The sequence below is a fragment of the Varanus komodoensis genome, unplaced genomic scaffold (genome assembly GCF_004798865.1).
Source record: "Varanus komodoensis strain SLA01 unplaced genomic scaffold, ASM479886v1 scaffold15, whole genome shotgun sequence".
In the NCBI taxonomy this organism is placed as follows: Eukaryota; Metazoa; Chordata; class Lepidosauria; order Squamata; family Varanidae; genus Varanus; species Varanus komodoensis.
Genome location: NW_025335440.1, coordinates 5411140 through 5437781, shown reverse-complemented (window position 1 = coordinate 5437781; position 26642 = coordinate 5411140). Strand labels below are relative to the sequence as shown.

The 26642-nt window shown below is 44.0% G+C and overlaps 1 protein-coding gene across 3 annotated transcripts in view; it reads right to left on the bottom strand.

The window, feature by feature from the left end:
- Positions 1-25982, bottom strand: part of SETD2 (SET domain containing 2, histone lysine methyltransferase) — a 71679-nt gene extending 45697 nt beyond the window's left edge. The window contains exons 1-4 of one of the 3 annotated variants that reach the window (XR_006414218.1): positions 24517-25982; positions 23629-23775; positions 5314-5329; positions 330-4741 (exon numbers count right to left, since the gene is read on the bottom strand). Coding sequence is in view for 2 of the 3 variants with exons in the window: in XM_044425184.1 (XP_044281119.1) it covers positions 330-4741; positions 5314-5329; positions 23629-23775; positions 24517-24524 (4583 nt within the window). In the remaining variant the exon portion in view is untranslated. The remainder of the gene's footprint in view (positions 1-329; positions 4742-5313; positions 5330-23628; positions 23776-24516) is intronic. The other 2 variants (XM_044425184.1, XM_044425183.1) reach the window with 2 other exon arrangements.
- Between the last annotated feature and the right edge of the window lie 660 nt (positions 25983-26642).

Sequence of the window (26642 nt, the reverse complement as noted above, 5' to 3'; positions counted from 1 at the left end):
TTTTCTACATACACAACTCAAGATGGCAGTGTGTCGTATTCAACAGATACACATTTTCTTCTCAGACTTAACAGGAATCAATTTCAGGGGTGGTGAAAATGCAGAAAAAGAGGTTTCCCGAAGGAAGTGCACTCAAAAGGGTTGGTAGCTTTTGGGAAGTGTTCTTCCTTCTAGCCCCATCCAAAACCAATCTAGGCCAACCAACATGAGTAACGACATCCCTCTGCACTCATATAAACTCTGCTGTTGTCAAAAACATTTATATCCTATGTAAGGCATGCTGTCTCCATGTTAGCATATCTTATTTTAACAAGTAACAACACAATTACCTTTCTGTCAAATAGACATTCTCTTCAATAAGGTCAAAGTAACAGGGCATTTTCCCTTGCTTGGCAAACTCTTTCCAGCGCTGTGGGTCCCTGAAGTCTTCCATAAAACACAGTGGACGAGCTGCTGAGCCATCTTGAGGCACAACCTGCAATCTCTCGCCCTCCGTTTTGACCTTCTTCCTTTCCTGGGAGTCCCCATCACTCTCCGAATCACTCTCCAAGTCTGTCCGCCTTTTCTTCAGTGGCCCACGCTCCTTCATGTCATTTTTATCCAAAGCCTTATTAACGTGCTCTTTTCTTTCACCTGGGGCCATCAGCTCTTTAGCAGAGTTACTGCTTATCTCATGTGCCTGTACTGAACCCTTCTCCCTAGGGTCTCGGGCTTGGAACTTAACTGACTGGCTTGCAAAGTAGGGATGGCTTTCATCAACCCATCGGTCAACTTCTTCATACTCCTCATGATCTTCTGTAAGTGAATCAGGGACCTGCCCTTGTACCTGTTCATAATTCATCCCAGAGGGTCTATTAGCCAATCTTGGATCCCAGTAGCCATTGTCATGCCAGTAGTTATGAGACCCAATGTATGGTCCTGCAGCTGGGGGATACACGTAACCTGAGAAAATGCCATAGCTGCTATCAGGCTGCTGGTATGTACTGCTTGGTTTCTCTGGCTGGGAGAAATCCCAACCCAGGTTACCCAAGTCCTCGGCTGAATGAAAGCCATCCTCTCGAGAGAAATCTCCCACGTTGGAGAGATTGCCGAAACCAGATTTCTCTTGCCTACTGTCTGGCTTGGTAACACTGGCCTGCAGCCTGGATATATTGTCATCCATTTCAAAGTTCCTGGAAAAGTAGCGCAGCCCTTCTTCTTGTGAAATGCCTATTGACCGAGTTAGATACGTTCTTTCATTTAATACTGCTCTTTCTTCTGGATTTGGCTTACTAACAGATTCCAATGCGTGCTCTGACTGACTTGTACTGTCTACACCGTCGCTCTGAGGGTGGGAGGCATCAGGCTGAAGGCCTTCAGTTTCTACTCTACTGAGCTCAGTCAATATTGCTAGGCTTCCCTCTGAAGCTCTAGAAGAGAAGCACTTGTTCTCGTTTTGCGCACCGTTATTAGGTTCCAGGTCATCCGGCATTTCTTCGTAGAACGGCTTGCTGGACTCTGGCCTGCCATCTTCCCAATGATCCAAGTAGCGCCTGTTACTCTGGCTGTTCCGTGAGGAACAAGAACTGCTCTCTTCCATGGGTATGGTAGAATTCTTTGGAATAACCACGACTGATTGAAGGCGATTCCTTGGAACACCACTGTCATCTGAATCAGAGTCCTCTGTATCACTTTCATCACTACCCTGGTCACTGGCACTTTCAGCCACATCGGAATAATCTTCATGGTGAATAGTGTGAGTACTCTCAGGTGTATTGCCATGACTGTCACACCTGGGTGCTTCAGCTACGGTTTCTGTTTCTTCTACCGTCACAACAATATCACAAGATGGGGATAAAGAGTCTGAAAATACAGATCCCACCAAGGAGTCGTCCCCTTTGTCATTTATCACTGAGACTTCTGGAGAATGGTCTTTCAGGTCCAACACAGTTCTTTTAACAGGAGCAGCTGAATCTTCCTCCTCCTCTGGTTGCTCATCATCCACCGGCATCTCTAAATAGTAAGAATGCTCATTTTTAAAAGGCGATTTTGCTTTTTCCACAATGGAATCAACATGTGGAATATCTAGTTCAAGTGCTACTTCAGGACACTCTAAGAGCTCTTCCTTATTTTCAGAAATTTGTTGTTGCTGTGCAATACATTGATTGTCTAACTTCACTTCAACCAAATATTCCTCTGTAGATGAATTGCTAACAGAGTTATGCTCTACTAAGCTAAAATGCTGAACAGAATTTTCATTTTCATGGGAAGATTTTAATGAACTGTTTTCTTCTACTTCCATGTACTTGAACACTTCAATTTGTGGTTCTACATGAATATCCATAGAAGAATGCGTAGCTTTTGTATCTGAAGGCTCAGCTTCAATTTCAACTTCTGAGTAATACAAGGAAAGAGTGGCATCGTCTGAAACATAGCAAGGGATGGCATCTTTGGTTCTATTACAGGGATCTGTTAGATCATCCACTTTATTTGTTAATGTTTTAGAATGATTTTTATTTACAATACAGGAAGGTACACATTCATATTCAGAAGAAAGTGAAACATCTGTTTTTTCTTTAAGCAAATGAATGGACTCATTTGAAAGGACAGTGGAATCACTCAGTTCATGCCCTTTAGATAGATACACAGTTTGAAACCCGTTAGATGGTAACTTGTTCAAACTAGGGCTTTTGATTTGAAATGGTGGCTCAGACCCAGCTAAATTATCATCAGACACTGCGATCTCCTCTACTTTGGAGGTACAGAACAGTGTGGTATCACTGGGCCTACTTTCTGGGGACCCATTTATATTTAGTTCTATGGGAGAACACGCTCTTAACTGATCATGTTTCAACTTGACTAAAGATTCCACTTCCTTAATACTGTCATGGCTATCAACTCCTGCAAATTCATTCGACTTAGAAATAGGAGAGCCCTCTTTTGATCCATCTAGCTTTCTGAAAGTAGGTGAATCGCTTAACTGACTTAATGGGGAAACAGTCCTTTCTGCTTCTGGCCTCCGTGCAAGAGCAGTTTCTGTTTCACAGGTCTGTACACAAGATGCCTCCAAGTCTATACAATTAGACTGCTCTCTGATTTCCTCAGATTCTGTACAACAGAAAGAACTTTTAAATTTATCTGACTTTGAAACAGATATCTTTGAAGAGCTGGACTTATGTCGGGAAGAATTCACACTGTTATCTGCTTTAGAATGAGATGCTCCCCTTCGATGTCGCTCACTAGCTGGCGAGCATCTCTTTGATACATCACTTTCTGAAGTCCTTTTTGCTTCTCTGTCTGATTTTGTAGGCTTTCCTTTTCTCTCTGACTCAATATGAGAGGATTCCGTTTTGCTTTCCCGTTCAGACTTTGAATAAGAAGAAGAGGTCCTAGAGTCTCTGTAAGAGGAGGAATGGGAAGACATGCGCCTTGAGTCTGTAGACCTGGAGTAAGTCCTCCGATACTCTTCTTCTGAATCAGAACTCTCTCTTGCCCTAGAATCCATGTAAGAACGAGAATATCGTGTTTTCTCTCTATACGGGGAGCTCCTGTGGTACCTTCGGTCAGAGTCATAGTAATGTGACCGTTCAGATCTGGAATAGGAAGAACTAGTTCTAGAACCTCTCTCTGATCTAGAACGAGAATGGGATCGGCTTCGCCTCCTCTCTCGGTCAGATCTGGAACGGGAGGAAGAATATCTTGAGTCTCTTTCAGACCTTGAGTAACTAGAATATTTTTCATCCCTGTCAGTTCTAGACCGCGATGATTTTGTCTGTTCTTCAATTCTGAGAGAAGCAGAACTCTTTCGTGACTCTTTCTCCTTCTCTGAGCTTGCTGATGTTTTAATTTCGTGGGATCTCTGACTTGAAGAGGTTCTTACAGAATCTTCATCCGATTCAGAACCTGGCAATGTGCCATCAGACAGAGAGAACTTCCTCTTGGAGCCCTGTTTCTTAGAACTTAGAGAAGCCCCTTTTGAGCCATCTGAAACTTCCTCCTCCTTCCCAATATGGGAATGTCCTTTTGTTGGGATGAGTTCTGCTTCCTCAGAAACAACTTGAGCTAAGTGTTCTTCAGAGCCATCCAACACAGAATTTTGCTTAGCATTCAATTCTAAAGTTTCCTGTGGAACTTTAACTGAGGGCTCCTTCGTTGTTTGGACAATGGTTTCTAAAGGTAAAGGTAACGGAGGTGGAGCTGCTGTTGGTGCTGCGATCAGAACTTGTGTCAAAGTTTGTGGGATTAGTACTGGTGTTGGTGCAGGTAATATCGGTGGAGGAGGTGGTGGTGGAGGGGGTGGAGGAGATGCTGGCAATTCAACAGATTCCGGTGTAGCAGTTGGTGCTGGAACCACTGGTGGCGGTGGCACTGAAGCAGCTGGGGGAGGCTTTGTTGTAACATTCAACAGATGTTTCTTAAAATGAATCTTGCCTAATTCCACCTTAGGCTTTGGTGGTGAAAATTCTTCCACGACACCAGAAGAATCCCCAAGATCCATTTTAATTTTAGAGGCAAAGTCAGTTGGCAGGGGTGCAGCTGGGGGGTTCGAAGTTTCATTTTGTTTGTCATTCCCAAGGACAGCCAGAAATCTGTTCTGCAATGTTTTCTTGGTTAGACTGAAGCTGAAGGACACCTTTTGTCTGCCTTGCTCCTCAAGGTTAACTTTTGTTCGGGTGCCTTTGGGCAAAAAACGGCTAGATGCAACTCCCTTGAACACTGGCCCTTTAACAAAACCAGGTTTCTGTGCATTTTCGATCTTGCCCTATGACAAAAGAAATTTGCAAATGAAGTAATAGTTTTCAAAATAAATTCTACTCAAAATACACCACTAGCATGAAAGGAAGTACATATTAAAAGACCAAAAATGCAAAAGAAGATTGTATAATAAATAAATAAATAAATAAAAGAAGATTGTAACTCTGCAGAAAGACAAACCTAACCTGGGAGCCTATATACAAACTGAAGAGCATATCACCTGACACCCTGACTGCTGTTGTTAAGAAGCTTCCATGCAACCCGTTTGGCACAATGAGGAATTCCCTTCTTTGGCCACAGGTAGGCGGCAAAGGGGGGCTGCTGAGGGCTCGAGTTCTCTCCCTGGAAGTAGGAAGATGCACTAATCAAATTCTGGGCCAAGTCTGTGAAGCAGGTTACTGTATGAGCTTCACATTAATCCTTAGAACTTCTGATAGTTATTCCAAAATGCCCAACACAGGATTTCTCAAGCCTTTCTTCTTTCCCTCAAACAACATGAAATGAAACAAAACCTATGAACGGTTCAATTATAATTACTTTCTAAAAATAGGAAGAGGAAATAGAAATGGTTACACTCACCTCGTTTTCTTCTTCTCTGTTGTAATTCACCAAGAAAGCATGCGAAGAGAGAGAGAGAGAGAGAAACAGAGAATGCATGAAAATGAAGAGGCATCACAAGATGTTTGCCTTCACATTAAAAGCCCTTTGCCTGTGCTGAATTGTAACTTAGCTACAGGTAAGTATCGCTTTGGTAAACTGGGCTGCTTAAAAACTTAAGTTTAGATCTATACTGCTGTTAAATTATTATTCAGGCCCTTTTATACATAGGCAACAAAGATTCTCTGGCATCACATTCTACTGTCTAACATCGTGTTGAAACAAAAGGGGAAAAGGCTTAAGCTGTCTATTTGCACAGAAAATGTAGGCATGTCAGGGGTCCCAGCAGTGTATTAGTTCTCTTTTCCTCAAAATATTCAACTTCTGAATATCCTAATTCCTCCTGTGCTACAGTCAATGGGATTATAGAAAAAGTAACTGAGGAATAGGACAGCATATGCTAGCCACCTCCAAGGAGGAAGGGGTATTTAATTCTGGAGATAAACTGTTTTCCAGAATTTTTACATTCAACATACATTTATAGGGTAAACCTTGTTAAAGCAAATTAGGTTATGGTTTTCAGTATTTTCCTGTTCAGCCACCCTGCCCAACCATTCCAAAGCATTCCAAATTATTCAGCTTCTACTTTTACTAACAAACATGGATGGAACAATTCTACTTTCAAGCATGAAGTCTTGAACAATTACAGATATATAGACTATCCATACAGTGAAGATGAAACTTCTCTTTAGGTCTTGGCGATCATTTTCCCAGCACCAAGAAGAGGTAAAATTCATACTTCAGCACCTTTCCCTTACCCTCCTATCACAATCAATACTCATCAGAGGCTAAAGCTCCTAAGCTCCATGGTAGAGCACATATTAGGTAGTCAATATGGAAGCTATGGAAAAACTCCAAGAACTGGGTTTTTATGTAATTAAACCTACCCATGTCATTACATGCATGGAGTCTTTTCCACAACTTGCAAGACAGGGAGTCCTTTTGAAAACATTACAGCAATTTTTTAAAAATATTATTTTTAAAGCATTTTTCAAATAAACAGCAGTGAGGGTTTGTCAGCAAATTCTGAATTAGAAAATTTTCTCGAAAACTTTGCTATCCAAACAAGTTAATTTGCACAGATCATTTGTGGCTGGGCACAAAGCAGTCGAAAAGGCTGGCCACACACTGCTGTCCACTGCGGTTTAAATAACCTGCCGCAGGTGTTTGTGTGAAGTGGCCCCATGAGTTATTTAACCCCCAAATATTTACAAATTCTGATATAAAGAAGAATGTCAGGCAGTATGCAGTTGAACAAAAAGATGGCAAAGTTTTTGTGACACAACAGAACTGAAAGGAAATTAGCATGTAAAATAGCTGGCCCCAGCGCAAGCAACAGCAACAGCCAGCACTGCACAGCTATTCAAGGGGAAGATTTTCTTAAGTCAGTCCATTATATGGGAGAAATTATGAAAAGGTTTGACACTGCCACCAACATGTAGAAAGACGGTTCTAAGTTAGCTGCATATATTCAAAGTAAATGCAAGCTTCTGCCAAACAGGAACATGATGGCATGACACAGCCCTGTCTGATTAAATTACCATCACTAACAGAGCAACCCAAGACTTCCTATTAGCCAGTGAGGCAAGTCACACACTCAGCTACAGATCTCTATTGTACTCCATTACAAATGCTTGCAACAGGATGCGGAAAAGAGAGCATGGCACCTGCTCCTTTTACAGTAGTAAAGCATTCATTGCCCCGCTCAGCACATCATGCACCATTCCACAAAAGCATGCAAAAAGTCAGGGAGGCGGAAGACACATGCAAGGGTCGAAAGTGAAGACCCTTGTTCCACTCTGAGTTGCAAACTGAGAGCGAGTGACTGAGCACTGAAACAGTACGAGTGGGCAATTTGAGATAAAATCTGTACCCACCAAGCACTGCGCGCTGCTGTGAATTGATTCTTTATGGATAATGCACTGGAAATGATAACACTGACTTTTCAGCCTGCTCCCACAATATCCCAGCTTCCTGTTTTGTTTTTCACGAATTGAAAGCTAGCTGGGTGCACAGCACGACAGCAAATTTCCTTTGCTACTCTAAGTGGAAAATGAAGGAAAATTGTGGAAACACTGCACCAACTCTTCTCCATCCCAGCATGTCAAGCTTTAGCTGAAAAAAATCAGTTTGCTCAAATAAATTGGTGGCTTGAGACTATTACTTTTACAATTCCCAAGTTTCTATGATATTAAGAATGCCTTCTTTTGTTTGAACAAACACAATACTAGGCACACTTGGCAGTTTCAAAGTTCGTACTCATGTTTTCCAGTTGTTCACCTGTAGCATATATGTACGTCACTGAAATGCATACATCTCAGTGTAACTGAAGGTACCCCAACAAAGTGGCCAACAGGGCAACCTCTGCTGAAAGGATGAGTGGTCATCACCGTATCATGCTCACCTCTTTGGCCGCTAAAATTTGCTGATGTATCAACAGTTTTCAGTACTTTCCCCCCTTAAATTTAAATTCAAACACTGTAAAGGAAGTACAAGCATTCCAATAAAAATGTCTACATGATATAGCATTTAATTCATATTGCACGTCTTGACTTTTCCCTAAGTGTTTCAGGTCAAGCACTTGTGCTGCATTGGAACAAAAAAAATTAACAGCTGGTACTTTTTGAAAGTTATTTTTTCTTAATGCTAGGAAAATAAACATGCTAAATTTCATCTCTGCATGGCATGGCAGGGCAAACTGTGGCCCTCAAATTGTTTTGGTCAATGACTGCCATCAGCTTGAGCCAAATACGTTCTTCATCTGATGGATTTGGTAGAAAACAGTATCATAAATACCAAAATATAAACAACTGGCATGTGGTACTTGTCCTACAATTCAATATCCTACCATTTTCTTATATCAGAAATTAGTCTACACGAACTCTGCATAGAGGGTCTGGACACAGGAGAAGACAGAAAATTATACATGTGTATACGACTGCCTAATAGATAGGAAGGGATAAGATGGTCAGATTCTGTGCCTACAGGTGGTGTAAACAGTGTCAGCACTTAGCTGTGCAAACAGATGGGGCGCTGAGAGGCCAATGCTTTTAGTACATGAGCATCTATCACAAAGTACATGAGCACCTATCTAACTGCATGGTTCCACAAATGACTTGGGTAATGTAGAGAAGGCAAGGCAGGAAATAATTTTCAGAATTCTCTCATTCTGAAGTGTGCCATCCCCAAGCTCTTATTATGACCCACCTACAAAACTGAGCATCCAGTGGACTGGCATGCGCATTTATTTAGTTAACAAATAAAAATGTACTGTCTTACCTACTAAAAGCCGTCAGGGTTGTGTACAACAACTCCAAAACAATTTAATGCAATTTGTGCCTTCCTTCTTCCAGTGATAAGGTGGTGGCAGAGTTGGGTAGTCAGAAGTGGGCAAAAGCGCCAAAATGAGGTGCAGGCCGCACAATATTAAATTCTGCTTGCAAAGAAGAGTGCACAGTAAAAACCTGTGGTGGCAAGCAATCAAAACCACTCAAGTCTGTCAGATCTGGCACACGCATCTTTTCCTTTTGTGCAAAAGAAATGCAAAATTATATTCAAGATGAGAAAAGTCCAAACCTAACACTTTTGTATGTACATTTCAAAAATCTGCTGCACTGTTATATGTTAATTTGTTTCATTTACTTTTTACACATGTTCTTCTAGGACCCAAATGATTCACTTACATTTTCCTCATTATTCTAGCAGTATAGGTTATTTAGCTACACTAGCTGGGATATGCAGATAAACATGGGCCTTTTTCTGTCTAAACATACATAGGATTGTACCCTTAATCATTTTATTGTGTTTAATATACATTTGGAATAAAGTACAAGATTTTCATTTACAAGATGTGCATCAAATCTGTTATTTTTAATGTTCACAAAACCGATGCGTAAACCTTAAACCCCCAAACATCACTGCACACACTTTCACGGATGAGCAGTTTGGGTATTTTATTACATGGCCCCCTTTTTTCTATCATGGAACTCATGGGAATATCCATGGGTGCTCCCAGGCAATCTCTCCACCCAGCACTGGCCGAAGCCAGATTTGCTTAGCTTCAACAAGGGTTCTGCAGCACATATCTACATAGCTTGGACCATAGCCTGGAAGGAATGTCTCACATGTAATTTCAGTTAGCATTTCATATGCTGCCTTGGGGAAGAGTTGTGCCCCAATTCCTTTAAAGGAAGCAATGGTAAAAGCCTTTCCTGAAAGAAAATAGCGGATCCTACCTAGAATGAATGACAAGTCCCCTCGAATGAACTGTAACATCGCAATTCCAGGCCTTTTTGGATGACGCTGATTTGGGGCCTAAGTCTGGGATTAGGCTGGGTTCTTGGACTAAAACAAGCTTGGTCACCAGGGTGGATAACCAGTGTTGAGAAACAGACTGGGGAAATGTTATCTCTGTCAGTTATGCTGCAACTTTCAGTGGCACCTGATAGCATTGACCACGGCATCCTTCTCAGTCGTTTAGCCAGTAGGGCACTGAATTAGGCCGACTCCAATCTTACCTGGCTGGGAACTCCCAGAAGCTATGCAACAACTGAGGTTCCTCCAGGCTCGATGATATTCCTGATGATGTTTGACTCTGAAACCACTTGGACAGGCTATCCGGAGCCCGGGGATGGGCATTACCATTTGAGGACACCCAGGCTTACCCGTCTTTGCCATCTGATGCCAAAGAGGTTGCTGAGGTACTGAACTACCTGCCTGGATGCCAGTTACTAAGCAGAAGCACAAGATATTGTTGGCCAGTAGCGGGAAAGATTTGAGTAGCGGCCTGCTCTCCATGGGATGGCTTTTCCTATGAAGAACCAGGCTCACAGCTGGGGCACAGGGGTGCTTTAAGACACCCCCGGAGGGTGGGGTGGCTGCTCTGTCCAGGAGGGCTTTTGCCCAGCTTTGATCAGTATGCCCGTTCACCATGACCACATGACTTCCTGTTTAGGCTGCTGCAACATGCTCCTTGAGGAGCTAACCCTGAAGCGTGTTCAGAATTATTATTATTATTATTATTATTATTATTATTATTATTATTATAACATTTCTATGCCGCCCCTTGCCGAAACCTCGGGGCGGCTTACAACATGATAAAATACATTGAAATACAATAGTACATAATAAATTACCATTAAATATAACAATACAAAAAATACATTGATTTACAAATACAAAATTAAAATTATCAGTATAAAATAAAAATATAGGAGGAGAAAGAGAAGGAAGAAGAAGTTGCCCAGGCCAGATCATATGTTTTAACAATTGAAATGATGTTTAAATAAAAAGGTCTTTACCTGGCGCCGAAAAACCAGTAACGACGGTGCCAGGCGGACCTCTTTGGGGAGTGAATTCCATAGGTTGGGCGCCACCGCAGAGAAAGCCCTCCTCCGGGTACTTACTCTCCTAATTTCTTTCATGGAGGGTTCTCGGAGAAGGGACTCTCCCGCAGATCTCAAAGGGCGGTCGGGCATATACGGACGTAAGCGCTCGTGCAGGTAGCCAGGACCCAAGCCGTTTAGGGCTTTGTAGGTCATAATCAACACCTTGAATTGGGCCCGGGCTTCAATGGGAAGCCAGTGAAGCTGATGGAGGACTGGAGTCATGTGAGCATAACGCCCCGTCCCCGTCAGCAACCTGGCAGCTCTATTTTGCACCAATTGAAGTGTTCGGACTGTCTTCAGGGGAAGCCCCACGTAAAGCGCGTTACAGAAGTCTAGGCGGGAAGTCACCAGCGCTTGTGTCACCGTCGCCAGGCAGTCGTACTCCAGGTAGGGGCGCAGCTGATTAATCAGCCGAAGCTGAAGGAAGGCGTTCCTCGCTACCGCTGTCACCTGAGCTTCCAAAGAAAGCTCCGGGTCGAGGAGTACTCCTAAGCTGCGGACCTTATCCCTAAGAGGGAATGTTGCACCATTCAGGACCAGGTCAAATCCACCCTCTCCGAAACCCGATCCGCCAACCAACAGGACCTCCGTCTTGTCTGGGTTGAGTTTCAGTTTATTGGCCCTCATCCATTCCCTTACCTCGGCCAAGCACCGGTTCAGCACAGCCACTGCCTCACCTGGATTAGTGGAGAATGAGAGGTAAAGCTGGGTATCATCAGCGTATTGATGATTCCGCAGCCCACACCTCCTGATGACCTCTCCCAGCGGTTTCATATAGATGTTAAATAGCAGAGGGGATAGAATGGAGCCCTGTGGTACCCCATGGCATAGCTGCCATGACGTAGAGACATGGTCCCCCAGCACTACCTTCTGGAATCGACCGTCGAGATAGGAGCGGAACCACTGCAAAGCAGTGCCTCCAACCCCCAATCCCGCAAGTCTATCCAGAAGGATACCATGGTCGATGGTATCGAAAGCCGCCGAGAGGTCCAGAAGAACCAACAGGGATGTACTCCCCCTGTCCTTCTCCCTGCACAGGTCGTCGTACAGGGCGACCAAGGCAGATTCAGTACTGTACCCGGGTCTGAAGCCGGACTGAAAAGGATCCAGATAATCAGTTTCCTCCAAGAGTGCTTGGAGTTGTCCCGCCACCACTCGCTCCAGCACCTTGCCCAGAAACGGGATGTTGGCCACAGGTCTATAGTTAGTGGCCATCTCTGGATCCAGTGACGCTTTCTTCAGGACCGGTCGTATTACCGCCTCCTTTAAAGGGGCAGGCACTCGACCCTCCCTCAGAGAAGCGTTAACCACTTCCAAAATCCAGGTCCCAATCCCGTGCTTGGAGTTATTTATTAACCAAGACGGGCAAGGATCCAATAGGCACGTGGTGGGACGTACTCTTCCAAGCACCTTGTCCACATCATTGGGCCGCAATAATTGAAATTCCTCCAGTAATTTTGGACCAGGGGAATGCGCTGCTGATCATATTACATGGGCCCTGTGTAACTGTCCTGGATTGGGGACAGGATATCTGAGAGACCAGCTCTCCTACATGAATCTGCCTGTCGTTTAGCGTCTCTGAGTGTGGCCGGCCACATGAAAGGTTGAGTCGGTGGGAACATGGGATGGGGCCCTCTCTGTGGGAACATCTTACCCGTGGAGCTGTTTTCAGAAAGGCTGGCTCCCTCTTTCAACTTTAGATGGGCTGTTAATAGTTTTTTATGTGGCATTTTAATTTTTTTAATATATTGGCTCCAGTTTTTTAAAATTCTCCTTTGCTGCTGGTAAAGGAGCTTCAAACTTGTGTTTGAAGTTTTAAATTGGTTCTAAATTTTAATTGTAAGTTGCCTTGGGGAATCTATTTTGGTAATGGGCAATGTGTATATTGATAAATAAAATATAAATAAGTATACAGACAATCTCAGACTAGTCTATATAACTTGGTCTTACATTTTTCTGGCAGGGAGCTTCATGAAATTTTCATAAAGGCAGATAAGTTATATTTCACAATTACAAGACTATATTTATTTTTGCATAGCCATAACTGTTAACTCAAATTGCAGGGCTAGAGAAGATCCCTACATTCCTGCCTATTCTGAACCAGCCAAGTTCTGTTAACACCAATTTCATGGGGAAGTAATGCTGAAGGCAGCCCACAGGTGACAAAATCAGATTCTGCACCAGGGAAGACAATATTCCTTCCCATAATATGAAGGCAGCCCAAGAACTCTTCAGCACCATAAATGAGAGACTACTGTAAGTTTCAAGTAATAAACTCTTACCATAATTAAGTCCAGCGTTTAATTTATTATTGCTGTCACTCAGTTGTTGACAGATGTAGCTATTAGTTGGTGACAGGGAGTTAAAAAAACAAAACGACTTTCAAGTTTTATCATGTTTGGATAATTACTTGCTAATGTACCCAGAGATAAAATTATTGCAAGTTTTTGAGATTAAGTAAAATAAATGGCATGGCAATTTACTTTGAGCAATTATGCAGCTGCTAATATAGCAACACTGGCCCAAAAGCAGACCCTTGTTTACTTAGATTAAAACTCTTCTTGCTGCTCACATAAAAAGCAGGAAGATACACAATTGAAAGGGAAGAATTGTACCTGCTTGATAATAGGGACATCGCTGTTTACATAAGTTGCAACTGTAAGTATGCACAGTTGCTGCTATAGTCAATGTCTGAAAGTTCCTGGGGGCAACTTGCCAGTGGCAGGTGCAGCCAAAGGCAAAAGTGAGAAGGGCAAAAAAGACCATCATATTTTGACTTAAAGCATTCGCTGCCTGTATCTAAGCCTTAGAAAAGAGATTCTGCCCTAGAAGAAGGGCAGGAAATGACAAAGTGATGGACAGCTGAGTACAGGGAAGGAGCAGAGTCCTCTGGGACCTTGGGGTCTGCCTGGGACTCCAGGCAAGCCAGATTTGGCCTGTAGGCCAGAGGGAAAACATGCTAGGCTAGACAGAACTTTGCCAGGGGTTATCTACCTAGCTCCTCATCTGTTTTCAGTTAAGGAGAGGGATTGGGGGGCGGGGGGGGCACTGCTTATAAAAATGACATCTGCTGGGTTAATAACTTGGTACTTGACTTCCTTGATATACCACATCATTTGCATGATCATGAAAAATTTCACACTAACCTGATCAAAAAGTGCCACAGGCACAAGTCAAAAAATTATTGATAATTGACACATTTCCCTTCAAGCTGGGACTCAGCATGATAGAAACATAGAAACAGAGCAAGTCAGGTGGAGCCTCCCGGGCCATCTAATCTGACCCTGATTATCATGAATTTCTTTCAATTTTGGTTAAAATGACTGATGTACATTATTTTGGCTTGTTGAGAAGGTGTGCCTTTCATTGGCTTGGTGAAATTCTGAAGTTTTTCTGCCCCATTAAGACTGTTGACACGGTTTGCATGTACAACAGCAGAGAGTGAATTAACCAACTCAGGATATGTGCAGGTACATGTTGTATGGAAGCTGCTCCCAAAACCAGCCAACAATTTATTCACAGATTATTTCTGGGTTGTTTATCTCACAAACATTCCAGCGTGTCCAGGTTTGGACATCACATTAACCTGAGGGACTGTCATACGTTATCTGCCCTAAATAATTAACCCATATTTTGAAGCCAAGACCTGCAAACAGCCCTGTTGGCAGCTACTACCAGGAAAGTAATATTGGGCAAATCAGAAACTAGAATTTTGTCAATATTCCAGAAGGATTATACTATATTCACCTGGCAAGGCCTGTTCCTTTAACGACAGAATGGGATCTCACGAGGTTAAGACTACATGTTATTGCGCAGAGCCAGTGTGGTGTAGTGGTTAAGAGTTCGGGACTGGGACTCAGACGATCTGGATTCTAGTCCCTGCTCAGCCATGGAGCCAACTGGGTGACTTTGGGCCAGTCACAGACTCTCAGCCCAACCTACCTCACAGGGTTGTTGTTGTGGGGATAAGATGGAGGAGGAGATGTTAGCTGCCTTGAGCCCTTTGTAGGAAAAAGGCAGGATATACATCGAAAAAAAAAAAAAAACCTTGCGTCAAGGGGTCAGCAGTTACTCTCCCACCACCCAATGGGGTCCAAATGGGAACCCTGACCCCAACCTCCATTTACATTGCCAAAAGGCAGCCATGGTGAACTGCAGGCATGGGCCATGATCCTGTGCAATGTCAGAGATTATGTTTGCTTACATCTTTGGTCAGCAAAGATGCCCTGCATTGTCCTGATTCTGTAATGACCTATGAAGCTTCCATCCTCACTGTTTAATTCAACCCTCCAGTTACCCATGTAAGCTCTGAAGTGGCAAGGATCAATTTACAAGAGGAATCCTCTAGCAATATGATACGGTCAGGTGCCCTGTAAGGCAATACAAGGCCAAGAAGCGCAGGGCTTATCTACTGGCATCCAGGTACTCCATCCTCCCCATTTGGATTTGGGCCTGAACGATGAAGGAAAACTACGGACACGTGAACAGCGAGCTGTAAGCACGTGCCCCGCAACATTGCCTGACGTCATCACAGACCCCCAGGCCTGTCCGTTAGAGCAGTCCCAATGCCTACTCTGAGCTTCCAGTTTCCTGGTTTTGTAGAGCACAAGCCAGCATCGGCCTTACCTCTCATCTTAAACCGCATGGGCAAAGACTGCCTGAGGCAGGTGTGCTAAACTGCTCCCCGTATTTCCAGGTTTACCCTGAGCGCACGAGCGCATGCAATGCGCACCCCTGCTCCTCTTTGTAGACACGGGAAAGGCCACTGAAAAAATGTAGCCTATGGCTACAAGCAGAAGGGGGAGAAAACTTCAATGGAAGTTTCTCATGAGCCTAGGAGACACAGGATGCTGTGCTCTACTTAAACAAAAACAATGCCCACCGAAACCAGGAGATTTTAGCCTTCTTCCTAGAAGGAGTCAAGCAGAGTGGGGAGCCAGGTTTGGGTGAGGGCTGGACTGCCAATCTGGCCATTCCTTGGCTGGGGGCACTGCTGGATGCAGACACCCACTGGCATTGCTGCCCCATCCCTTCTGCCCTTTTCCATGCTGAGAGAAGCACAGGGTTCTCTCACAGAGCTCTGTCCATCTCTCGTCACAGAGGAAGACTAGGCTGATACTGTATGGTGGCGGGGGGGGGGGGCTTCTCCTCTCAGCACCTGCTGAGTACCTAGCTTTGCATGGCGGGGGCTGTGTGCTGTGCAAACCAGCCAGCTGCTGACAGAAAAAGGGGTCACCATACAGCGCCTGCCAGATCCCTGCCTGCGACTGGAGATTAACCATAAGGAATCCTCCTCCAGACTCCCTGAAGGAACCCAAGGAGGCCTCCTGAGCTGAACAGGGAGTCTGCATGGGCCTGCAGACTGGAAGTTCTCCTCCAGAGTTTTGCGCACACTTGAGCAAGGGTTCATTCCATGCAGTGCTCCGCTCAATTTCAGAAGTGCCCTGCAAGTGACGAATCCAGAACTTGGCAAAAGGAGGGAAAGGGAAATAGCAGAGAGAGAGAGAAAAGTGAATGACAACAAGAGAAACTGGTGATCCACCACTTTCAGTTCTGACAGGACCCTAGATTGTCTCTAGGCTACATGCTGCCTCCACCCTGTCCCTGACAGATAAGCCATGAGGACTCACAGCCCTTGACAGAAAAAAGGTTGCTTACCCTGATGCAAATCTATCCATCATCCTTTGAATAAAGAACACATTGGGAAATGCTGCCTTCAAGATTATATTCTTGGCTGTACCACTCCTTGTCTGAAACAAAAGAACCACCCCAGCAGCCAGCTGGTATTTGATGCCACTTGTGGCTTTAGCTGAATAAAAGGTTTGTTTATACTGCCCTGTAAGCTGAACATGATTTAGTTTTCTCATGCTTTGTAACCTCTAGATTTCAAGCGGTTGCAACAATATTTTGGCTGAAAACAAGCATCAACTAAGGCTCCAAACAGTCCTCACTAGGAGACAGTTCCTTTGCCAACTTAGCTGCAAGAGCCTGGCCACCTGGTTTTCAAAGACATTTGTGTATACAATTTTTTTCAGAAAAGGACAAGAAAGCTTCTCTGGCATGACAGATGGAGAATTATTCGTTAAATAGGGTGGAGCAAAGGAACTCACAAGTCCTTTATTTATGAACCACGGCACTGAATATAAAGCTGTCTTATACGAAATGAGATCCCCACAATCCATTTAGCCTGGTACCATCAACCCTGGTACGCTACTCTGACCAGGAAAAGCTCTCCAGAGTTTCGAACAGGGATGTCTTTCCCAGCCCTGCTGAGTTCCTTCAACTGTAGCTCGAGTCTTGGGACGAACTGCACAAAAAGATTAGGCCAGGTCCTTCCCACTCATTCATCCTGGCTACAGACAGATACACAGCTACTATGTCCTTTTCCATGTGGGAGATCTGCGGGGAGGGGGGCTGCACAGCGGCAATGGCCTCTGCACAGAACAGTTACAATGCTTATCTGCTGCTTTTTCATCATGCATCATCTGACCTCGCGACTCGTACAATGCAGCCTAGGGAAAACATGAAGCGGGCAGCTGATCCGCCACACTCGGCTGGATGAACGAGGACCGGCAGCCACAGCTCCACGCATGCACATTGCTTTCCATGGGGAAGGCGACAGGGGTGGACAGCAAGCCTGGAGGGCGAGGAAGCGCTGGAGGCAGAAACACCACAACTCAGAACTCCTGGAATAAACGCTGTTCAGTGGCAGCAGCTCCAGACCCAAGGGAATCTACCTGTGAGACATTCCCATGAAAGAGGATGCTGGGCTTACAAGTCTCACTGATCACAGGGATCCCCCACGGTCCTTACTGACCAGAGTTAAGGGAATCCTGTACTAACTGAAAGTTGGGTGCAGAGCACAACTTCTGCTGGGCATATGAGATCAGACGCAGCAATGAAGAGATCAGACGCACCATCTAGATGCACCCTGTATCCCCAGTCATAGCATTTGCACTGTACTGAACGTCTCCACGAAATGCCTCGGTACCTTCCTGTCCCCCTCATGCCTTTGAAGAGCACCTGCTCTGTGCTGCCCCTGGCATTACACATGCGTCCTTGAAACCTGCAACTTCCCTCGTCTGGAGCAAAAAGCCTTTCAACCTACCCTCTTACAACGTCATCCTCCAAACGCCAGCAAAGTTTTCCGTTGGGTAAGAGGGCCCTCCTGGGGGATCGACAAGGTATGCAAACTAACAATATTGCATGTGCAGCAGCCTCCATGTCTCTACCATTTATGCAAAAGCATAAGCATGCAAACTAATACAAGGTCACATTCCTGTGGTGAGGTTAAGTAATAAGTTTTGACAATGGGGAAGTACCTCTGCTTATTTTGCATGAATCTGATCACTGGCGTGCGGTGTTCTGCATTTGAGCTTCTCTATAATTTAGGAGATAATGAGAAGTCATACCATCAAGCAAGAGGAGGAGATTCTTTTGGATCCCCACAGAGCAAGCCGGTGAGGCCTTACTATGGATGTGAACTTGCTCCCATCAGAACTTGCCTTGTTCCAAGAATAGCATCTTTTCCGAAGTGGTGTTAGAATTATATTGCATGAGCTCCACTTGTTTTGTTTCCTTAGACTTTAAGCAATTCAATTTTTTCCTCAGACTTTTAGCAATTCAATTTTTTCCTGTACTGGAGGGCACTTCCCAACTTTTCCTTTATTTAGTTTTAGTTTTCAGTTTAAGATTTTTAAAAACAGATTTTTGTTTCAATTTATAAGCTGCTCTGCGAAGTTTTGTTAAAATGTAAAAAAAGCATACTGCTAATAACAAATAAAATTAAATGACATTTTACTCCATGAATCTTGAAGGCTTTTGTTTTCAGAAGGATGTTTCTAGGAAGAGATTTTTCAAATGTCTCAACTACCATGAGGAATACAGCTTGTTTAGTGAAAAAGGGGGAAATGACCAGATAAATATATTCAAAATTTTGTTTGCCCATCATCACAAAACACAGACTGCTTCCAAATGCATTTTTTCTTAAATGTGAATTTGGGACTTCTTAAATGGTTCACCAGGGCTAATGCAGGTGGACAAGTTCTAGGGAAGTCCTCCTGAAACGAGAAGTGTCAGAGAGTTCTACCTCATGACAAGTATAAAAAGCAGTATTACCGACTCCTGCAGAAGCATTCTGCATCTGAGATGGTTGCTGTGGATACAACAAACAAAATACTTTGGTGATGAAATGGCACCTGAGAACCAACACACGTACACAAGCTAAGAAATGGCGGTTTGAATGTAAACAAAAAAGTGTAACACCAACAGAAACTATACTACGTTAAAATTATAAGGTATTCTAAGCACTATGATGCCAGAAAAACTTCACTTGCGTTACATCCTCATTTACACACCACCTGAAAAGTTCCCTTATTTCACCAATAGGTTTCTCTTGTTTAGTAAAACATGTGATATATTTTAGGAATCTATGTAGTTATCTGAATGACTGCACACATATAAAATTAGGAGTCCTGGCTCTATGTTGGCTGTGCTTACAGTCAAAATTCCAAATTAAATATATGTCTTACAAAAGATTTGTGTGGCCTGTCCACACACCTTAAACAGTGTTTCACAGCGCCCCATGAAGAGCAGCTGAGAGCGTTACTGAGAGTATTTTGTGGGGAGAACAACTTTCAAAAATACCAATTATGTACTAAACTTAAACAAGGACAAAAGTAAAAGTATTCTTGGTGATTTTTTCTGAACAAATTTTCTTCTTAAGGTGCAATAAAGCCAGAACATCTTGAAGAAGATATGTTATAAATGTTCCTATCTGGATGAGAATTTAGCAGGAGCAGATACATGATAATTCCTTTTGACTAATGTAAATAAGTCATAAATTTAATGTGGAATTTTTAAGAATATATTTTATAGGGTAACTTTCACATTTTTCCTGTCTAGCAAAGTGTCTTTGGCTGCTCTATTCTGTGTTAATACAGATGGTTACCAATCCTGTAGTCTTATGAAGTAGGAAGTAAGCCCCTACAGCAAAATTAAATAATCTCCCAGCCCTGTATATGCATGCAAGGTGACACAAAATTAAAACACTCACCCACCCTGAATTTCCTGTAGGAAAAGAAGACACAGAATCACGGTTTCATAGAATCATAGAACTGGAAGGGGCCAGAAGGCCATCGGGTCCAACCACCTGCTCAGCACAGGACACCGAGTTAAACCATCCTTCTCAGGTGGCTACTCAGGCATCTGTTTATGCCTATTACAAATATCCTTTCCCTGCTCATGTAAGACTTATCACCTGTAACTTATTGTATAAATGCAGGCAGTTTGTGGAAGGCATGTTTTGAAGTTCATCCTTAACACAGCTGGGAAAGACAGATGATCAAGTAAGCAAATTTTGTAAAAAATAAAAATTCCACACCACAACAACAGGTCCACCCTTCACTTTCATGCCCTCAGTCATTAGTCTCTTTAATAAGGAAGTGATCAAGTAAGACTGCAGCTGTAGAACAAATCTTTTTTTCCCACAGCCTTTACTGTCTCCTGATGCATTACAACTATGTAATGATTGAGCAAACTACCCTGGTTTGTTTGATTCTATCTACCCAAATGTATTTCACAGGTAGCAAAATGTTCTGCTGAAGGCTAAAGTTGCTAATAATTTGCTCTGCCGGGATAGAAGAAAAAGGTATAAGCACAGGAGGATTATTTAGGACAGGGGTCCTCAAACTTTTCCACCAGGGGCCAGTTGAAAGATGCCGGTGGTGTGTGCGGTCCGGCTCAGGCTGCGTGTGCGGGCGAGCGCGCTGAGCGGGGCACCCGGTGAGGTGAGGTGAGGTGAGGTGCGGGCGGGCGCACAAGGCAGCAGCTTGCTCACTTGGAGATCATTTTCTCCGAGTGAGCAAACCACTGCCTCCCTGGGTGCGTGGACACGGGCACCCGCGCGGTGAGTCCAAACGGGCATGGTGGGCCGGATCCGGCCCCCCGGGCCTTAGTTTGAGGACCCATGATTTAGGAGGTCCTAAATAGCTAAACAATGTGACACGAGGCCTAAGTCCACAGTATGAACTGCAGGCCACTGCCAGGCCAAAGGGCCTTCCTGTCAGGGTATACCCTCAGGACACCTATGCCACAGGTGGGCAGCCCATCAGACTAGCCAGCACTGTCATTGACTATATTTCCAGTCATAAGACCAGGTGCCTGGAGATGGAAAACGTCCCAGAAAGTCCATGTGAAAGTTTTGTTCCAACAATCAGTTTTGTAATCCTCCCAATCCACAACTTTCCACAAAGCCAATGGACAAGGTTCTGCCCAAATGAATCGAGCACATTTCAGTATCTTACGTCATCAGTTGCTCAATTGAGTGTGATTCACATGCTCTGTCCCACAGAGTCACAACAAACTTTTCTTTGTGCTATCTCACTCAGAAGTGTATTTCAAACCAAAGATGTTGGGGCTGAAACACAACCCCAAGAAATGGACTAACAAAGGCAATCTATTCTAGGAACGGACAGCATTTACCAGCAGATCTCTGGAAGAAATGAAACTGACCAGCAAAGATTCTGAAACCCAGTGTTAAGCAATAGCAACAAAATGTGTTTCCCTACCACACCACACGCCACCCTATTACACAGCTGAACTGAAGAAAACTGGAGGATATAGCCAGTAAATGATTTTTGCCAGGCAGTACGGAAGGTGACTTTCAGTTCCGATACTCCAACAGCATTCCTGGGTTCAGAATTCTTTGATTCTAACTGTATGTCTTTGGTACCTGGCTTGTGCTGTGCGGGAAGCGGGTCTCAAGGGACTAGTAAAAAAACACAGTAAATCCTGCAGAACCGAAACCTGCCCACCTTTGTTTTACCCAAGTCTTTCTATCAAGGGAGGACAATTTTGTTGGTTGATTTCTGCTTGGGGTGGGTTCTGAAGCTGGCTTTCTGGGTGGCTGAATTACATAACGAATTCATGTGCTCCCTTTTATAACTTGCATTCCAATGTCTCAGCTGCTACTTTCTATTCTGCAACATTATATTCTATGATACTTTTAGCTTGCAGGATAGGTGGCATATGAATTTTCTAAATAAACAAGTCACCTCAAACTGTCCGCACTAATGCTCTTGGCTACAGCAACATACCCCTTATCTTGAATGAGCTGCGTGTCTGTGCATGCAGGCTCCACACTCTAGCCTGGCTCCTCCTGTTAGCCATGACCAGCAACTTTTACAAGCCAGGATCATAACCCAGAGTTTATCCTTGGTTCATGAATCCTGGCATATTTGGCAGAAACTGGCCATGACCTCCTACTCATAGGCTGAGCTGAAATTTGAACTCATTCTGAAAATTGCAAAATACAGAAGAAGCAGAAGGTACATATTCTGGAATATAAATGAAGTGTGTGTGTGGGGGGGGGGAGAAGGGGCTGCCAAACCGAAAAAGGTGGGTATGAAAAACATCCCAGCATTTACAAAGAGATGCTGTGAGTTAGATTACTAATAATTTAATGCAGATTCTTACACCTCTTTGTTGAAAGGGTCCTCTTGTGTCACCTTCCATTTTAGAACAATCACATTTAATAACAGATTTTTTAAAAGACAGAAACATCCTTTCCATACCCAAAAAAAAAAAAAAAAGCAGCTCAGTTTTATACACTGCGGAACATGTAAGTTTAACAGTTTCTGCTCTAGCACAGTAACTGAAACATTTCTTCCACTTTTATACAAAAATGACTGACACAGTTGTTCTTGTTAATTTATAAAATACTGCATCTACCTCAAACATCTAGTTTAAACCATACTTTTCTTTTTCATAATTACATGGGGGGAAGGACCCTGCATACAGGGTGACTGATAAGCCAAATTCTGGTTAAATGAGCAAGTCAGTGAGCCATTTCTATAATTTTTCAAAGGATTATTTTATACATACAATTCCAGCTGCCTGCACTTATTAAACAGGGAAAGTTAACAAGCATTATACCACCTTTCTCATTGAAATAAAGAAAAGCTTGTTCCTACTCTAAGGAGAAGTTGTCTGCCCTATTTCAGGAACCATGTTTGTTGGAAGCTATCTTCTCCAGCAGGCAAAAAACGTCTGGTAGCCATGACGGTTTATTTTCAAACTGCTCCATGGCCCCTCCTCTCCACTGAGATAGTCAGCCATCCTTTCCATTTGATTTTAGAAATGTCACTACAGCACATTTGAAACATTTTATATCACTTTCAGGGAGAATGGAAGAAGGTTATTATACAAGATATAATTCAAATGTCTATTAATATAAGGCAGAACTGAACTCTGAGGAAGGACAGCTCTATAAAGCACATTCTTTTTCACCTAGCTTAGGCAGGAAAATCCAGTATTTGATTTCACATAATGCTAGATGCTATATAACTACAAAAGAAATGAACACAGAAAACATGCAAGAAGCCATAAAATATTTTCTATTACATAGCTTTGGAATACAATTCATATTTTCAGGTATTTCAAACTCTTACAGAGTGAAAAGGTATAAAAATAATCCCTGAATAAAAGCCCAACAGATTTTGCCACCAAGCTTCTAAAAGGTTGTATTTTTAAAGCAGTCTAAAAGAATAGAAGCTGGTACAACTGTTTACCAATAATAATTATGATCCAAAACTAAGAGGCTGTGAGCCCTACTTCCTGTTTCAACAATTGGAATTACCTGCTAAGAACATTTGTAAAAGTATTCTGCATTAGTAGGAAAACCAAAATGTGGCTGGTTAGTAAAATAGAAGCTGAATTCACATTTGAAAGTGTTTCACATGGCACTAATTTGAGAAGTCATGGAAGACAATAGGAATTTGCATAGGAATCCAAAGACATAGTACTTTGCAAAAACAAAGGTTCACCCTATTGTCCTTGACCAAAATTTTACCTTTCTACCTCTTCAGACCCATCCATATTCTGGGGAAAGATACACCAGTTGTCTGCCCCTTTCCACCTCAGAGGTGACTGCATTTCAGGGATGCTGGACGTATTAGGTTTAGGAGGTCCACTGGGATCCTTCGACATGAAAGCTGTGCTATAAAAATAAAATAGTATTCAAAACAAATGCCTTTGGGTTAGATATACAGCTCAGAGAAGGGAAGCAAGGAGGGTCCAAATTACTCAAACACCTTCTCCAGAAGATGAAAACATCACCACTGGTCACATATGTATATTTAGTGAAAATTACTGACCAAAAATAAAAACAAACTGTTGTCAGCTCAGTGCACATTATCTCAGCAACTTTTTCTTCCACATTTGGAGCATGGGTATAGCTTTACGATAAAGCCTTTCCTATCCTCCAATACCTGCATACCTTACACAGCAAGTCGAATTACTCCAAATGTTTTATCAAGACAGAAAGGTGTGCCCCACAGAGTGCTCAGGGCAAGCAATCGAAATCATGTCCCAAGACAACAATCCCTTTAAAATTTTAGCTCAATTTCCAGGAAGACTAGTTAAAGAGTGGTCTAAAAGAAGATTTTCCCACCACTCTTTCCAATGCAAATTAATGAGAAAAACTGGTCAGCTTCGGTTCCTCACAAGAGAAACAAGAGGCGACAGGTTAACTCGATACTGCACAGAACACTATGTTCTTCCAGTCATCTTCTTCCCCACCCTCTATTGCCTCTTCTGTGGCAAATGCTACACTGGAAGCTCTTCAGGCTTTAGTCACAATCCAGTAAGATGCCAAGCATACTGAGACTCAATGAAGGGACAAAGATGGCGTTAAGAAACAGGGTCTTCCTAGGTGTGGCTCTGAGATTTTCCAACTCACTCCAACATGGCTTGCTCCTGTGCTAGACATTTTCAGGCAGCAGGTCAAATCAGTCCATGCCAAAGCACACTAGGGATAAATAGAGTTTAGGTGAGGCATGTAACTGCTGGTGTTGCTTGCTCTTTTTCCTTTATGACAGTTTCTCTTTTAATTTTTTTCCACACTCTTTTTAGACCCATTTCAGGGAAAGAATGTGCCAACTCCCCTTCCCCAACTATTCTAGGTTCTTTAACATAAAGCGTTCAAGTGTGGAAACTTGTCTACATAAAATTTTAGAATCACAAAACAGTCCTAAGCAATGTGGTGGTTAAAGAACCCAGGAGATCCAGATTCTAGTCCCCACTTAGCCAGTTCCTCACTCAGCTCAGCCTACCTCACAGGGTTGTTGTTGGGAGGATAAAATAAGACTAAGTAGGTCAGCTTGGGTTCCTCTCAAGAGGAAAAAGGGGAGGATATAAATGCATCGCACTAATAATAATAATAATTGAGAAGAGCTGCTAAGTGTTCAGTGGGATTGAGTTTGGGATTGAGTTTAGTACATTTGTTTGGGATTGTAGCCTTAGTTGTGTAAATGCCCCTTGCCTCTCGTTCTCCCCCTGATGTGCCACTTGAGAAAAAAGTTGAAGCAGCTGCCAGGGCAACTGTTCCTACAGCTTCACGCATGCCCAGTGTCAGCAATCCACAAATATTATTTTTACTAACCTGCCTGGCCAAAAATACCTATGTCAGCTATTTGCAGTCTAAAGAAGGCAACTTTTCATTGTACACTGCCCAGACTGCTTTGGCAATTGGGCGACACAGATATGAAATAAATAAAAGTTTTCTGCTTGTTTGCATTGGCAAAGGTGATCCTTGCTCACCATAGGTGACCAGCTATGCAGCAACTTACAAGTGTGCTTTATCTATCTGCAGCCCCCAAAACTGAGGACTCAAATAAGAAGTCTGTCTCAGTCTTTTTGCATTGGGGAATCAGGGGCGTTTTTTGACCCACGTTACCCTGGGGAAGTTAACAGAGCAACCTAATGTCCACATACCCTTTTCCAGAAAAGACTAAGGCAACTAACTACCCCATGCCCTCCAGAAGCCAGGTAGGAAATGGCCAAACGGCTCCCAAGTCCTACAAGCAAAGCAAAGACTAGCTTTTTCATCTTTCCTGTTTATTTATTTATTATTTTCATACCACCCAGCAGCCACAAGGCTCTATCCTAGCCTCAAGTAGCCATGTACAAGGCAACGGCTCCCTGAAAATCCTTCCGCAAAGGGGCAGAAAAGGAAACAGCAACACACATGGGATGATTAAGGCTCTTAAAGATGACTGAGGGGGCAGCAGGCCCCAAAGCTTTCTGGGGCCAGGAAAGAAGGGGCAAAGGCCTCTTTTCAGTCCTGTGGGGTGAAGCAGGGGATCTATACCTTGCAAGTGCCCTCCACTATAGGATCAAACTAAGAGGGCAACATTTCTCCAATCCTTTTATTTCTGGTTTTGGAGACAGATAAACAATTAAGACCCCCCCCCGAAAAAAACCCTTCACAGTAATTTTTTTCTCTGTCCTGTCCACACACTGTTGTTGGGGAGGGCTTAATTAAATTAACCCCCCTTTCCCTGGTCCCTCAGGAAAACGCTGAGAGGAAAAAGCCAGCCCTATCCCAAGTGCCTCAAGAAATGGCTGACGGGCAGCAGCACCGCCATGCCCTCGCCGAGGAGAGGCCAAGCCTCAGGGCTGGGGGGTCTCACCCGGCCCCACGTATTTGAGGGGGGCCCACACACGCGCCACTCCCACCCCGGCCGCTGGAAAGCGGCGGCCTTGCACACCCAGGCACCTCCCTCACGCCTCTTCCTCCTTCCCCGCCTAGGGCTCCTGTGGGCCGGCCTGGGCTCCCACTAGAGGCCGGGGATGCGCGGCCTAGCCGCGCTTCCCTCCGCCAGGCCCGAAAAAAGCAGCCGCGGGCCTTGCCCCCCGCAGGGACAGGCGGCGGCCCGGAGGTGCGGGGCGAGCCCGGAGGGGAGGCCGCGGCGGGGCGGCCCCGCTCGCCCGCCTCCCCCGGGAGCGCCCGGGCCCGGCGCGGGGCAGGGGCGCCCGGCCGGAGGGGGAGCGCACGTGGGGCCGGCCGCCCGCAGCCCGGGGGGG